This window comes from Harpia harpyja, chromosome 1, assembly GCF_026419915.1.
Source record: "Harpia harpyja isolate bHarHar1 chromosome 1, bHarHar1 primary haplotype, whole genome shotgun sequence".
Lineage (NCBI taxonomy): Eukaryota > Metazoa > Chordata > Aves > Accipitriformes > Accipitridae > Harpia > Harpia harpyja.
The window spans coordinates 30,419,937-30,435,630 of record NC_068940.1 but is presented as its reverse complement, the minus strand read 5'-3'; the positions used below and the strand labels follow the sequence as shown (position 1 = coordinate 30,435,630).

Sequence of the window (15,694 nt, the reverse complement as noted above, 5' to 3'; positions counted from 1 at the left end):
CGCACCCGAGGCTGGGCGGGCTCGCTACTGCTGAGCCCTGCGCTTCTCGGGCCTATAAATGGCGGAGAAATGGGGGGGTTCCCTCACGGCCGGGCCGCGGGGGGGGGGGAAGCTCCGCGTTTCCCCGGCAACGGCGCCGTGCCAAGATGGCGGCCCGGGGCCGGGCAGGAAGGAGGCTGGAGGCGGGGGAAGAGCGCGGAAGATGGCGGCGGCCGGGGCTCGGGGGCGGGGCCCGTCTAGGCGGGCGGGCGGGCTCTATGGCGGCGCGGCGGCCGAGGCTGCGCACACGTGGCCCCTCCTTCCTCGGGCTGCGGGCGCTGCGGGTGCGCGAACGGCACCGGCACCGGCACCGGCATGGGCGTGCATGTGGAGACCATCGCCCCCGGCGACGGTGAGCCGCGGCGTGCCCTCCTTTCTCCCCCCCTCTCCTGTCTTCTCCCATCTCTCCCTGCCTGACCCATCCCGGTTCCGGTGCGGGACCCGGTGCCGGTCCCGGTCCCGGTGGGTTTGATGGTGCGTGTCTCCCCGCAGGGCGGACGTTCCCTAAGCGTGGCCAGACCTGCGTGGTGCACTACACGGGTGAGTGCCGCCCGCCATGGGGCCTGCAGGGCGGGGCTGCTCCCCCCACCACCGGGGGAGGGTCGTCTCGGCCCGGACCGGCGACCGAGGGACGCGAAGGGGGGAGCGGGGTCTGCCCCCCCCCGCTCCGCCCCGGTAGCCTGTGGGGATCCCGGGCCCGGCTGGGCTGCGGTGCTCCCCGGGGGAACCGGGTGGGGGGGTCCGTGGGGTAGGGGGGTTTTCCTCGGGGGGGGGGGGCCGGGGAGGGGGGTCCTGGCTGTGCCCCATGGCCGTGGGGAGGCCCCGGTGGTCCCCCGTGGAAACCGTCTCTCCCGCTGCCCCATCAATGGGGGGGGGAGGCTTTCCCACTCGCGTCCAGCCCTCTTTTTGGGGGTGTACCGGGAAATGGCTCAGGGGGTGCCTGGGGGACATGCAGGACCCCCGCAGCCAGCACCCTGCGGGTCCCTGGGGGGGGTGTCCCAGGGCAGCAGAGGCCTGTGGGCCGTGGAGCAACTGAACTGAGCCCCCCCCCCCCCCCCCCCCCCCGCTGGCTGCTCCGGTGGGACGCTGGTAGTGACGGGTCACCCCCCCCCCCTCCCCGGGAGCTTCGGCGTCTGCCGTGTTGGAGCGGGGTCCGTCCCCCCCCCGAAGGTCCCCGCAGGGCTGCAGCCCCCTGCCCAACGCCATCCCTGCTGTCCCAGCCCCTTCTCCCTTGTGGGGGTGACACCAGGGGTGCCCGTGGGGCAGACCCAGACCTGCAGCCCACCCTGGGCCACTTGTAGGGCTGAGCAGCGGTCCCACGGCGGGGGGGGACACCAGTGCGGGTAATGCAGGGTGCTCTTTGGGGTTCGGGCGTAGTATTTCGATGAGGGGCTGTCCCGAGAGCTGGGGAGGGTCGTAGTCTGCACGGTGTCCTCCAGCAGCCTTCTGCGAGCTCGGGGGGGGGGGAGAAACCAACCCTGGGACCCCCAAAAAATGCTTTGGGGGTCACCTCTCTTCCTCGGCCACCCTTCAGACAGCACTGGTTCATGAGGGTGGCTGCTGTGCTCCAGGGCTAAACAGAGTTGACCCATTTGTGGCTGTTTCTGCTAATAACCGATTCCCTTTCCCGTCCCAGCACTTTCCGCCCTGCCCTCGCTCGTGGTGGGGGGGCCGAGGGTGCCCCCCTCTGCGGAGCGGGGCCCAGGCAGGCCTGCCTGCCGGGAGGGCTCGGCGGGCATCCAGCCCATCTGCTTCTCCTCCATCTTCCCCCCCCCCCCCCCCCCCCCCCCCCCCCCCCGCCCAGCACTCCCCAGTCCTTCCAGTTCCCTCGACAGGAGGGAGAGGAAGCGGCTCGGTCTCCCCCGGCCGCCCCGTTTCCTCCACCGGTGGAAGAACAAAGAGAGGCTGGCAAGCAGTCAAGTGGCTCCCGGTGGGCCAGCCCTGCCGCCTGCCAGCCCTCCCGGCTCCCGGCACCGTCTCTCCCCTCCCGCCGTACTGCCAGAGCTCTGCCGTTCTTCCCGAATCCGGCCCCCACCCCGGTAGAGCTGCTCACGGGTCACCGGCTTCCCATCCCGGCGCTTCAGGCAAAGTGCTTCGTGGTGACTTGCTCCTGACGGACCCTCCCCAGCAGCAGCAATCCGCTGTGCGTGGGAGCGGTTCTCTAATTTCCTTTTTTTTTTTTTTTTTTTTTTTGTTATTGTCTCCTTTTGGCCTTTATTCTCCCAGTTCCCTCTGCAGGCAGCTTCTGCCCCCCTCCCCGCCTCGGCAGGCAGCAGAAATCAAACACCTTCGGGCCCTGACGCTGTTTTCGTGGCTGAACGCTGCCCACCTTGGCAGCACGGTTCCCCGCAGCCTGCCCAGCGAGAGGCCAGAGCGGGGCTTGGCTCTCGGGGAAACGTTAGAAACCTTTGATTCCCCGGCCCCGTTACGGTGCTCGCTGATCCCGGAGCAGCATCAGGGACGGCGGCAGAGCGCTGTGCGGGAAGCGCCGTGCTCCGAGGCTCCTTCCAGAGCCCCTCGTCAGCTCCGTCCCCGGCTGCCCTTTGCTCCCGCGCAGAAATCTGCCAGCGCTGGGGAGATCCAGCCCGTGGTGCACCGTGCTGGGTGTGCGGCGATTCGGCTCTTGCTCCGCTGGGTTAGGGATGTGTGGTGACTTTGTTAAAAAACGTTTTGGAAAAAAAAACCAACCCGGTGATCCAAGGGTGAGGCAGTGTGGGGAGCTGGCTCGGTTGGCCGTCCGGCGGCTGCTGCCGCTTCTGTCTGTGCCCAAGCCCTTGTTCCATGGGGCTGGCACTGCTGAGAGCAGCCATTTCATCCCAGGGGCGAGGGACGGACAGACAGACGGCCCCGGTGCAGGAGGGCAGCACTGGGGAAGGAGGTGGAGAGCAGAGCATCTTCTGGGCCGCCTGCTTGTGAGATGCTGGTTGCTCACGCTGGGATTGCGGAGCTGGAGGCACATGGAAGAGAGCTGGGGGAACTGGATCCTTTCCCCCTCCTTCAATCCCGGGTGCCCGCTCTTTGCGGGAGGTCGTGCCTGCAGCCCGTGGGGAGCCTTTGATGTGAAATCTGCTACAGAGGGCTCTTAAACTAAGTCAGGGATAAAGTTCTCTGATGTGTTTGGGACTGCCAGTGCTGGGTGCTGCTGGGGCTGGGTATTGGGCTCCCTGGGAGCAGGCTGGGGGGTGAAGAGAGCTGGTGCGAGGGGGGGGGAGCTGCTTTCTGAGTGCACAGGGGCTGCAGAGAGTGTGGGGAGACCGCAGGCACCCCACTGTGCTTCTGGAGGGGAAATGGGGGCCTGTGGTCATGCTGGGGAGTGCCGGAATGGGAGCAAGTGTGACTTCGCTTGGCTGAGCGGCTTAGCCCGAGTGGCAAAGTGCGCCCGGCTGCTTGTGTCCTGGAGCGAGGTGGGCTTGGAGCAAGGGGTGGAAATGCTGGGAGGGCTGCAAGAGAAAATTGGCTTTCTCCAGCAGGATAGCACAGAGGGGACCGCCGTCCTTCCCCAGGACCCGCACATTGCTGCGCAGGCTGGACGCAGCCTCGGCTGCCCTCTCTTCCTGTTGTCTGCACGGCACCTGATGCGCTGGTGCTCTCCCCGCCACGTCTGGGTGCTGCCACGTTCGCGCAGCAGCAGCAAATGCTCTGCGGTTGCGAGACGTTTCCTACCGAGGCGTGTGACTGCTGGTCGGTGGGTTGTGGGAGCTCAGCGCCTGCTCCCGAAGCACCCTTTCGCTGCCTGCGCCGGGGGTCCTCTCTCCGGTGGCTAACGGTGGGCAGAGCCCACCTCATGCATCCAGCTGCGGGTGGTGATGGGGGTGGGCTGGGTGATGGGAAGCGCTGGTGTGGGCAGCTCGGGCCCTGGGATCTAAGGTGTCTGGCAGAGGTTGCTGGCGGAGGCAGGATTTAACCTCAGCTGGGCAGCCCTGTCCTGATGCAGGGGGGTTGGAGCATGCCGCTATCCCAGGGCTTTCAGGAAAGGTTTCCCGTCCTGTCCCTTCCTCCGGCTGGAGCAGAGGTGCCTGCCCCACTGCTCCGGTCTCTCCCTGCCTCTCCTCGGGAAGCTGGCTCTGTGCAGGAGCCCCTGGGCGATGGCCATGACGAGGATCGGCACCCCAGGCCAGAGGGGATGGAGGGGGTGCAGGTGGGGCTCCACACCCCCTCCTTGGCAAAACCCGAACCTACAGGTTTATCTCAGGGGCTGCCTCTGCTTGCCTGCTCCAGCCCTGCTCTCCGCCGCCTCTGCCCGCCTAGGGGGGGACCGGAGCCAAGTGGCACGTTGCAGCCCGCGTCTCCCGGCTGCTGCCTGCCAAGTGTGGCAGAGACCTGGCAGAGCTGCGCTGCCTGCCCGTCCGGAGCTGGGGCTGCTCTCCAGAGCCCCCCCCCCCCCCCCCCCCCCCCGCTTCATCCTGCAACTGCTGCAGCCCCAGCCTCAGGGCTCCATGCTCTTCCTCGCTGGGGTTCTCCGGAGCCCCCCCCAGGTGTCCGTATAGCCCAGCTGAGATCTCTGGAGGGGGGTGTCAAATCTTTCCGGGTGGGAGCTGGGGCAGGTGGGTCTCTGTAACCCACCTCCACGGGCTCTGCGCTCCTCGCGGGACCACTGGTGGCAAGCAAGGGCTGCGACGAGCCGGGATGTGCCAGGAGCTGGCTGCTGCTCCTGGGACTCTAGCTGGACAACTGCTTTTCCCAGAGGATGCTTTGCCTCTATAGTAGCTTTAAGATCTTGTTATCTCCTTGCTCAGGGACGGCAGGGATGAGGAAATGGTTGCTCATACTTGTCCAGGGCTGGAGAAATCTCCTGGGAGCCTTGTGGGCAGAGGAAGTGCCTGAGATGAGGATGTTGTCTCCGAAGCATTGGAGCCTCTTTGCTTTCCCCGCTGGTGTCGTGGGGGGGGAGAGTGGCAGCCCCGTGCCAGGGAGCAGGGACAAGCTCCCGTGTGCGACCTTTGCCGCCCTGGGCTGGGGGAAGCCCAAGTGATCAATCCCCCCCCGGGCTGCTGCAACCAGTTTAGTCCATTAATCCCTCCCTCCTGCCACTGGGGTGCTGCCGGCTCCGAAACGCTTCCTGAGGCCAGATTTGGACAGGTGAGCTCGACGGCAGGGGTGGGCAAGGCAGCACTGTCCCTTCCTGCGCCCTGATGGTGCCTGTATGTTCCCCTGGCTGGGACGTTAAATGAGATGCACTTCTGCAGGCAGTGGGTGCCCCACGGGTGTCCCGTTTGCTGCAGCAAGCAGGGGAGTTGTGTGGTGCCACGTGTTCCCTGGGTTTTTTTCCTCTGCGGGCACCCAGGGAGAAGGGCGGCACGCATGAGCTGTCCCCTCGGTCCTTCTGCAGCCACCCCAGCTCGTTGCGATGCCTGAGGGCTCGGAGTTGAGCTCAGGGTCGGCTCGTGTCGCGGCCAAGTGGCTCTGCCTGTGCCAGCCGGCATGGCCTGCCCCGTGTCCTGGCTGCCAGCGTCCCCGCCGGGCGGGAGGAAGGCCAGCGGACGGGAGCGGGGAGCAGTGCCAGACAGGGCTGGAAGCAGGTTCAGCGACAAGAGGTTTATCCTGGAAGGAGGAAATGAGAAAACTCCAGATTTACTATTCCAAAGTCCAGGGCTACAGCGTGACTGGCTGAGCTGATGCTCAAAGCCCTGGAGAGGGGATTTTTGCTTTCTGTGAAATTAAAAGCTTAATTCTACTCCCTGAGAGAAAGGTGGGCTGCCAGCCACCACCCCCCACATCTTCCTGCAGCCCAGAGGTTTTGGTGCTTGTTGTCCCTACAAAGGTGATGTATTTTTTCCCATTCCCTTCTTTCTGTTCAGTGCCTCCCATCACCACGACTGCCCATGTCTGCGTGCCGTTCGCTCTGGCTGCCAGCGTGGTGCGAGCCGGGGCTGAGATGCCCTGACCCATCCTTTGCACAGATGTGTTTTCTCTTGCCCATGGGCAGTGCTCTGGTGAAGAGAAATCACTGTGCCCCATGCGTTGCTGGATGAGGTTGTATTTTCAAGACTCTAGAGCAGTTTCCAGGCAGGAAAACAGGTTTTGGGGCTGTTTTGGGAAGTGAAGACGTGAGAAGCATTTGGAGGAGAGTTTAATATTGCTCTTACTGTACAGGGCACTGGCTGTGTTAATGCAGAGCTGGAGCTGCCTTCTAGGAGCAGCAACTCTGCTGGCCAGCGGAGCTGCTGCTTCTATAAGGCAGCTCTGGCTCTGAGATTCCCCAAGAAGGTCAGGCAGGGAGCAAGGGAGGGGAGGAAATTCCTCCTTTGCTGGTGTTGGGGAGTTATATTTAGCCCTGGGGATATCAGCCTTGCTCAGTCCTCACCACGCGGCGTGTGCTGGGGGAACGAGGGTTGCCCTGGGCACGTGTGTCCGGTGCTTGGTGCTGCCTCTCCCTGTCGTTGTTCCTGGGTACGGGAGGGATTTGGCTGAAGACCAGCGGGATGCAGCTCGGCACGGGGAGGGCTGGAGGCCGGCAGGAGCCGAGATGGAGCACTGGAGTCCTGACTCTGTTTTGGGTGCCCGAGGATGGAAGCCTGTCCATGGCCAGGAGAGGGAGGTGTGTTTGCTGGTGGGATGGGAAGTGCCAGACCTGATCCTGCTGCCTGCAAAACAGCTGGCAGTGGTGCTGCGAGGTGGGGAAGGATTTCCCCCCCCCCGCCTTCCGTCTGCTCCCATCGTCTGGCCTTGGTCCCAGCCCAGAGGAGCGCTTCTCTCTAGGTCAAAGCAGCCAGGAGCAATCCTGCCCTGCCCCAGGGAGGGTGCTGGTGGGGGTTTTCCCCTCCAGGCTGCCCCATGCAAGTGTTTCCCCAGGGGAAAGCAGGCTGAGCTGAGAAACATCTTTGACTCAGGGCCATGTGAGCTCTCCAGGGGTGATTGTCACCCGCTCAAGCTGCCAGGTCACAGCCTGTTTCACGCAGACCTGCGTGGTTCTGTCCCTGTGTCACCATCGTCTCCCTCCCTCTCTCCCCAGGTATGCTGGAGGATGGGAAGAAGTTTGATTCCTCTCGCGACAGGAACAAGCCCTTCAAGTTCGTGATGGGCAAGCAGGAGGTGATCCGCGGCTGGGAGGAAGGAGTTGCTCAGGTGCCTGATGCTTCTCCGCCTCGCGGTCTCCCTTGCAGGGCTGCACAGAGCCGTCCGCCTGGGGAGCTGCAGCGTGGGCAGAAATCACTGTGCGCAGCTCGTTCTCTATTTTTTTTTTTTTTTTTATTTTATTCCCCTGTGTTTTCCACCCCTCCGCCCCCTTGGCACTGGGAGATGTGGGTGTGAATATCACCTTCTGCATTGCCACCTGCCAGATGGCAGGAATGGAGCAGGGCTGGGCCCCAGCAACACCTACGGCACGTCGGTGACTCAGCGGTGACATTTCTCTACTGAGTCAGCTCTGAACGAACGCGGCGGGGAGCGCTTGGGCCTCCCGCTCCGAGCGGAGATGGCTGCTGGGCTGTGAAGCCCACGCGGAGGGAAGGCTGGTGGGCACGGCACGGCTTCGGCTCCCGCGTGCGTGACTGCGGCCGGCTCCGTGTGCCGCTGGGGACGTGAGGCAGTGCAGCACGAGGGTGCTGGTGGCTGTAGAGAATAGCCTGGCATTCCCTGCCTTCGCTTGTGTGAAGGCCAGCTCAAGCCCTGCTCATTTTTTAGCCCGTGCTGCCTGCTTTTCCCTTCTGATGTTCTTCCCATTCCTCTTCTGTCCCCTCCGGTTTGTCCAGCTTGGGTCCTTGCTCTTGCCCGGTGTAGGGAAAGGAGTGGGCACAGGTCTGTGTCCCTCTTGCTGTCACTCACCCAGTGATTGTGCCCATCTCCTGAGATCCCTGTGTTTCTTTTCCTGCCCCCAGATGAGCGTTGGTCAGCGGGCAAAGATGACCATCTCCCCAGATTACGCCTATGGCTCTACTGGCCATCCAGGGATCATCCCACCAAACGCCACTCTAATTTTTGATGTGGAGCTCATGAAATTGGAATGACCTACCCCAGCACCCTGTCCTTGGGTAAGGAGGGGCAGCTGCTGCCGGGGGGTGTTGTGGCTTGGGGACACTCAAGGTCCTCATCTTTTGCCTCGGGCTAGTGTGGGGAGGTGGGATGGAGGTGGTGGCAGTGGGGGGGGGGTATGAGAAGGAGGGGACAGGTTTCTGGCTGTAGGTAGAAGTTTCTCTCAGGAGGCTGGTGAGCTGGGGATCACTACAGTGGTATGAGCAAAGCTGCCAGCCTGGCAGAGCAGGTTCATGCCACGGAGGCATCGTGGTGCCGGCTGACCGTGCCTCGGGTTCCTTGCGTTGCGTTGCCGCGCTGCGGGGCTCAGCTGCCCGCTCCCCCTTGTGCCTCTCTTGCTGCTGGTGCGTGGGTCCTGCGGTGCGGGCAGGATGGGGCTGTGCTTCCCCCCTGTAAGCGGGGCTTGACTGCCGCTTTGAGTGAACGGTGCGGTTTGCGACGAGACTGCTGTTTTGTGAGCGCGTTCCCTCTTCTGCCGGGTTTCCTTGGCGGGCGGGCGGCTTTGTCACGCTGCCTCTCCTCTCTCCTAGCAGGTTTGGCACATGGAGGAATCCAGAATCTCAGCTTCAAGAAGAGTGCACATGACTTTGTACGGAGCTTTTCCTGATAGTCCACTACACTCATTGTATAACCTTACACCTTGATTGAATGCCTTTGGTCACTAAGCTTTGCGTCTGACTCTTCCTCCTTGTATCATGTTTTTATGTCTTTTTAAACTATACGCCGTAAACCTCAACTCTTTTTGGGTCAAGTTCTTAATCTTATTTTTGTTCCAGGTGTAGAATACGTTTTACCAGTAGCACGCAGATGGGCTGACCTTAGATAGGAGTCATTTGAACAAAAGGAAACCCGTTAGTTACTCGTTTTGGTGCAGATCTCTATGGTGTTTTCAAACCAGAAATTGCTGCTGCTGCAAAAGCCATAGCAGAGTGAGGCTGTCGAGGCTGAATGGATGCGGAGAGCAAAGTAGCGCTAGGATTGTGTGTAGGTACCCTGCCTGGAACAGGGGCAGTGAGGGAGCAGCGTGTCCTTTCCCTGCTCCCCGGGGAGGGCACAGCATCGCTGCGGGCACCGTGGGTTTGCTCCCAGGAAGGGGGGGCTGCTCTGCCCCTGCTTCACTCTGCCATCTCATGGTGGACCTTCCTCCCCCCCCTCCCAGCCCGCTTTCAGATTTATGGAGATGGGTTTCCATCAGAGCTCCACCACACCCTGAAAATTCAGTAGCTTACATTGAGCTTTCTTTAAAGAAAAAGGAAAACAGCAGACAAACGGAAGGTGCTGTCTACAGGGGAGGTGGCGGGGCTGGTGGGGAGTCAGCTCAAATAAAACGCCCCTGTCCCCCCTCTTCCCCCCTGGAAAGGAAACATCAGACCCCAGTTGTCCCCGGTCTGAGCACACCTGACCATTCTCTCCTGACACCTGATGCTGGTCATCGCCGCTTGTCTGGTCTCATACGATGCATAGCTTCCCCCGCTGCTGTCCTATCTGCCCCCTCCCTCCGCCCTGCCTAGTGATTTGGTAAGAGAAATTGCTGCCGTTCACTTCCTTCTCCACCGCATAAAGGTATCAAGTTTTATTATTGCAATAAAAACGCTTTATGCTGGCTTTTCTCAACCCTGTGTCTTGGAGGTTTTTCCCTCGCCTGTCTGTCGCTCAGCACAGCGGGTGCTGTGGGTGCTGTGCCAGGCTCGCGGGGTGCTGTGGGTGCTGTGCCAGGCTCGCGGGGTGCTGTGGGTGCTGTGCAAGGGTGCCGTGCTGGGCTCGCGCGGTGCTGGAAGGGCCGGCCTCTGGCTGTGCTGGCTTGCTTTGGGGTGAGGCTTGGGTGCTTGGCCCTGGGAGCACAGAGGGACGCCTGGGGCTCGCTGGGCTCTGCAGAAAGGTGATGGTGGTGTGCTGGAATTTGCATAATTAATTGCCTTACCATAACCTATTAAGCGTTGCCCTCACAGCCTCTCGATGGTGTGGCTGTGACTCAGCCTGGACTGGGAGCATGAAGGGCGGATGGACGTGTGCTCCCAGGGTCCCTCCAGCTCTGGAGAAGCGTATCGATAATCTCTAAGTATTTATTTTGGTCTTCTTTGGAGGCTGGACATTGCAACGTGTGCATGGCACATCCAGCAGCCGGTATTTGCAGGCCAGACCACCATGGACCTGAAAAGCCTCTTGGGTTTTTTTCGGTGCCTTTCTTAGTGATTCCACCACCGTGCCTGGTCGGCGGGGCTCCCTGAGCCCCCTGCTTCTGGTCTTTGCTGCTGCAGCTCAGATGTTTGCCGGCAGCGGCTGGTGAACGTTGCGTGGCTCATGGTGTAGGTTCTGCTCGGGGACTGCCGTGTGCCAGCACCCGGCTCCTCCGTAAACGGCCTTTGCTCCGTTTGCCACGATCGATAACGCGGCCACGATCGATAACGCAGCAAGTCCCAGCTCCCGAGCGGGATTGTTGGGAGCAAAGTTTGTGTTTAACGGGGAGCTGGGGAAGGCGCTGGAGGGGACAGCAGCCGTGGGGCAGGAGCAGCTCTGCCGCTCGGGCTGTGTTCGGGAACACCAATGCTTGCACAGGGTCGTGTGGGATCAGGCCAAGCTGTGCAGATATTAGTGCTACCCTCAATTGCTACTCAATTAAGCAGAACAGGGAGCTGCTGGGGCACCAGCATCATGCCCTGCCCTTTGCTGCAACCACTTCTAGGTGGAAACTGAAGGCGAGCTTGGGTTTCTCTTCCTGCAAAGCTTTTTGCTTTAATTATTAACCGGTGCCAGGCAGTGCCATGGCTTGTGGCTGGAGATAAGCCAGTGCTGGGGGGAGCCCGGTGCCCTCGGGGCCAGCGGCTGCCTCCCCTGCCCTCGGCACACAGCCCCCCCATGGCAGCTCCCGCAGCACCCAAAAGTGCAGGTAGGGTGCGGGTCCTTCCAGCTCCAGTTTGGCAGGGGTGAGGGTTTGGGGGCAGACACAGACCCCCTGGGAACCATCCTTCTCTGGCTGCTGTAGGATATCTCCCTGCTCCTGGCCGTGTTTATCAGCGGTTGGGCTGCTCTTGTCCCAGGCTGGCTGAGGCAGCCGGGCACCGTCGGGCTAAAAATAATATCAGTAAATAAAACGCTTCCTCCTGGCCTGGCATGCAGGAGCGGAGGCGCAGGGAGCCGGGACGTGCCCGGCTGCCGCTCCGCAGCGGCGCTGGCCCCGTGCCGGCAAGGTCCTGGGCTGGCGTCACCAGCTCTGGCCCCGGCTGGGTGCCCGCAGGACCCTGCTGCCCGGTTCCTGGGTACACAGTGGCCTGTGGCATCCCCAGTGCCGGCAACAGGATGTCACAGGTGGGTGCTGGACGTCTGGATCCCGGGGTGACGCGGCGATGTCCCACAGCAGCAGGGATGCCGGTGTCCACCCCGCGCCCTGACTCAGGCGAGCTCCGTGCTCGCTCAGTTTTTCCGGCGGCGGCGCGGGACTCCCACGGGGCCATCACGCCTGGTGCGTGCCCCGGGGCCACTGGTGACGGCTGGAAGGGTGCGGGACGTGGCATCCCGGTCACGGCCACGTCAGCCCCACACGCCTGGGCAGCGAGGTGTCGACGGGAGCCAGCCGCCCACGTGGGGCTGCCCACAGTGGGGCACCCCGCTTCACCCCCTGCCCCAAAAGCAGCACCCTCGGTCCCCCGGTCTGGGGCGTAAGGGCTGTGGTGGGTTCAAGCCGTGTGCCGGAGTGGTGATGCAGTGGGAGGGGGGCCACCATAGTGGCTGGGGGGGTGGGCACGGCCCCATCCCTGCTCCCTCAGGATGCCTGAACCCACAGAAAGCCATCCCCATCCCTGTCCCCTTCCCTGCAGTGCCAGGGCCCTGTGCAGCTTTGGCTTCCTCTTCCTCATCCTCTTCCTCACCTGTGCCCTACCTGGCGGGGGTGTCGATCAGCTGAGGCTGCCTGGCCCCTCCCTGGTCTGGGCACGGCTATAAAAGCCGGGGACCGAGCAGAGGGTGGCACAGGGAGCCGGGAGCTGTTGGCAGGTGAGTCCAGGGGTGCCAGGGTTGGGCTCGGGGGGGGGGGGAGGTCCTCATCCATCTGGAGATGCTGCTGCGGTCCCTGGGCTGCGTGTGGGATCCTGTCTGGTTCCCTCAGGGCTTGGAGTTGGGTCTGGATTTGGCCCCTACGCCCCGAGTTTTGGACTGGACGATGCGTTTCAGGACACACGACGGTGTGGGGCAGGGCTGGGTGGCACAGCCTTGCCGTGGGCACAGCGTGAGGTGCGCTGGGGGGGGGGGGGCAGAAGGGACTGATGGGGCCACTGCGAGGAGCAGTCGGAGGGGCTGTTCCCATGGGACATCCCACTCCTGTGTCCGGGTGATGCTGGAAGGGCCCCGCTGGGCAGGTGGACGTGGGGAGCGGGACCCACTATGAGCCGAGCGATGCTTGGGGTGCCCGTGCCCAGCACGCAGCCGCCCGTGTCCCACCTGCCGGGAACTGGTGGAGGCGGTGGCCCCAGCGACATGGCCCTGAGTCACACCGGAGGCCCCGGGTGACAGCCCGTCTCCGGCACACGGAGCCAGGCACGTGAGCCGGGAGGGATGCTTGGGGAGAGGTATCCCATCCCCGAACCACCCCGTCCCCAGGCACGGCAGCGGTGGCAGCAGCAGCGATGGCAACGCTCTACCCCTCCCTGGAGGACATGAAGGGCCACCAGATCTTGCAGGTCAGCGCAGCAGCATTATGGGGGGGTTGAGCAGACCCCGATGGATCCCTGTGGAGTCCCGTCCTCGGAGGGTCCCCAGGGCTGGGGGGCACAGCCTCGAGCAAGCTCCGTCTCTTTGGCAGGCACAGGCAGCTGCCGGGGTAAGGACGCCCGCCACGACGGTGCTCACGGAGAAGCCGAAGCTCGTCTCGGACACCGGTAACGTGGGTTGCATTCGGCTCTCCCTGTCAAGAGGCTGTCTGGGGGGGGGGGTGGAGCGATGCTCACCGTGCAGGGGAGCTCAGCTGAGGCCCGCCACAGCTCGGTGCATGGGTAGGGGATGGGATTTGGGAGTTTCTTTTTGCTGGCCCATGGTCCCGGGGGGGATCCTGGGGGGGGGGGGTGGCAATGGCCATGGGTTGGGGACCCCACGAGCTGAGGCCGCTCTCGGTGTGTCCCGCAGCGCCGCCCATGCTGTACCCAAACCTGGCTGAGCTGGAAAACTACATGGGACTGGCTCTTTCCAGCGAAGAGATCCAGAAGAACCTGCTCCCGGAAAGCAGCACTGTAGGTGTCTGGGCTGGCGACTCTCGCCTGTCCTGTGCAGGGCTCCCCCCGTGCCACAGCATCGCTGCTGAGAGGGGGGGGTCTCCGGGGACACATCCTGCCCGGAGAAGGGATGCAGCATCCCCCTGCGGGGTGATGTGCGCAGGGCCCTGTGCCCCCACTGGCCCCGCTGACCCCCGGCTCCATCGCAGGCACTGACCCCCGCCGGGCCCCCCCCAGGCCAGCTGGTTGCCCCCCTGACCGGGAACAACGCGGGGCTGCGCCGGGCGGAGATCAAGCCGGGCGTGCGGGAGATTCACCTGTGCAAGGACGAGCGGGGCAAGACGGGGCTGCAGCTGAAAAACGTCGACCAGGTGAGGGGGCTGGGCTGGCGTGGCACGGTGTGGCATGGCACAGCGTGGCACGGCACGGCGTGGTGCACCATGGCATGGCACAGCATGGTGTGGTTCACCATACCATGGTATGGGGGAGCATGGCATGATGTTGCATGGCAAGGCAGGGCACGAGCATGATGGTACAGTGCAGCGTGACGTGGCACGCTACATCGTGGCATGGCAATGTGTGGCATTACATGGCGGAGCATGGCACGGCACAGTGCAGCACACCATGGTGCATTATGGCACAGTGTGGCATGGTACAGCACGGTACGTGGCATGGCGCAGCTGTCCAGTCCCTGTGCCATCGCTCCCCCCATGTCCCCAGGGCATCTTCGTGCAGCTGGTGAAGGTCAACTCGCCGGCAGCGCTGGTGGGGCTGCGCTTCGGTGACCAGATCCTGCAGATCGATGGCAAGAACTGCACGGGCTGGAGCAGCGACAAGGCGCAGCGGGCGCTGAAGAAGGCGTCCCCAGAGAAAATTGTCATGGTGGTGCGGGACAGGTGAGCGGGCGGGCGGGCAGGCGATGCCGCCAGCAGTGCCGGCGCTGACCGCGCTCTCCCCGCAGACCTTTCCAGCGCACCGTCACCGTGCACAAGGACAGCAACGGCCACATCGGCATCGTGGTCAAGAAGGGGAAAATCATGTCACTGGCCAAGGACAGCTCTGCCGCCCGCAACGGCCTCCTCACCCACCACTGCATCTGCGAGGTGAACGGCCAGAACGTCATCGGCATGAAGGTAGGGGCTGCGCACAACCGGCGGTGCCGAACGCGCCCGGGGGTGCCCGGGATCTGGCCAGGGGAGCCGTAAGGAGCTGCCACGCCACGGTGGGCAGAGCCGGACACCCCACGGGACCCACCCGCTCTCTCCCGCAGGATAAGCAGCTGACAGAGGTGCTGGCGGGGGCCGGGAACGTGGTCACGCTGACCATCATCCCCACCGTGATCTACGAGCACATGGTCAAACGGTGAGACCGTGGGGCCACGGTGCCCACCCCCACCCTGCCGTGGCCCCATGGGACCCTCCAAGGGGCCCCCCAGACTACCCCGGCTGAGCGCCCGTCCCTGTGCCTAGGCTCTCGGCGGGGCTGGTGAAGTCAGCCATGGACCACTCCGTCCCCGACCTCTGATGCGATCGCTGCCGTCCCAAGAGGGCTGGCGCTGGAAGCTTGGAGGGGCTGCAAAGGTACCCCCGCAGCATGCCCAAAAGAAGCTGGCTTAGCACAAAAACCCTCATCCCTACAGAGGCTGGTGGCTGCCGGGTGGCACGGGGGAACCGCCAGCCCACGATGTCCTCTCCTCCCTTTCATCGGCAGGGATGGGGCACGTGCCTCCCACTGTCCTGGGGTCCCCGTGTCCCCCCGTGTCCCCGCCTGGGCCAGCCCCCCTCGGGGCAGACGCCAAAGGCTGGCTCCAGCCAAAGCAGACACAGACCCAGCGACGTTTATTACATCCACCACAGACAGCGAGTACAGGACAGGGGAAACAAGAAAAGGGGGGTTACAGCTTTTTCAGTTCTGTATTTAAAAAATATATTGTATAGATTTGTCTTTCAAATATAATCGTTACATTTATTTCTTGGCAAAGCTTTGGATAGTCTAACAGACGTGTACACAGATCCACAAATACATTGCACAAGAGGCGTATATCCTAGCTCCGCTTACATCGGCTGCCCCGGCTGTCTTGCCACCGTTTCTCCCCCAATACTTCACCCAGCACCCCGTGCTGTGCCAGCGGCTGCCGCTGCCTCCACCGTCCCCAGCGCGGGCAGAGCCGGTGCCCCGCATCCCAGCCGCTGGACGGGGGATGCGGGGAAGCGCAGGCCGTGTGGGATGCGGTGTGAGCCCCTACGGGGACCGGTGGATGCCGGCATGTGGAGCATCGCTGGCTCCCAGGGCACCCGGCCGGTGGCACCCATGGGTGGTGGAGCGGGGTAGGATGGGGAAACACGGTTAATTCAAGTCACGAAGAAGCCACACACATTCGTGGGGGTGGGAGCGCCACGTGCCCAGGGGAGCCCCAAGTCTCGCGTCTCGCCAGCCCCCGCTGAGCAATCCTTGCTGTCTTTGCTTTTCAAAAAAAAAAAAGG

The 15,694-nt window shown here is 63.3% G+C and overlaps 2 protein-coding genes across 4 annotated transcripts; both read left to right on the top strand.

Annotated features, from left to right (window-relative positions):
* The first annotated feature begins 263 nt into the window (after positions 1 to 263).
* Positions 264 to 9,624, top strand: FKBP1A (FKBP prolyl isomerase 1A). 3 transcript variants are annotated; one of them, XM_052784327.1, is made up of 5 exons: positions 264 to 391; positions 532 to 579; positions 6,992 to 7,104; positions 7,857 to 8,009; positions 8,544 to 9,624. In XM_052784327.1, the coding sequence occupies exons 1-4, from the start codon at positions 355 to 357 to the stop codon at positions 7,983 to 7,985; spliced, it is 327 nt and encodes a 108-aa protein (XP_052640287.1). In that variant the 5' UTR covers positions 264 to 354; the 3' UTR covers positions 7,986 to 8,009; positions 8,544 to 9,624. The 3 variants fall into 3 exon arrangements, with proteins under 3 accessions (XP_052640287.1, XP_052640298.1, XP_052640309.1); XM_052784338.1 differs by having other exon boundaries at positions 8,541 to 9,624; XM_052784349.1 differs by lacking the exon at positions 532 to 579 and having other exon boundaries at positions 289 to 391.
* A 2,652-nt stretch (positions 9,625 to 12,276) lies between these two features.
* On the top strand, positions 12,277 to 15,316 carry SDCBP2 (syndecan binding protein 2). The gene is made up of 8 exons (XM_052784249.1): positions 12,277 to 12,683; positions 12,806 to 12,881; positions 13,126 to 13,229; positions 13,421 to 13,582; positions 13,932 to 14,107; positions 14,173 to 14,344; positions 14,482 to 14,573; positions 14,681 to 15,316. The coding sequence occupies exons 1-8, from the start codon at positions 12,630 to 12,632 to the stop codon at positions 14,733 to 14,735; spliced, it is 891 nt and encodes a 296-aa protein (XP_052640209.1). The 5' UTR covers positions 12,277 to 12,629; the 3' UTR covers positions 14,736 to 15,316.
* Positions 15,317 to 15,694: the final 378 nt, after the last annotated feature.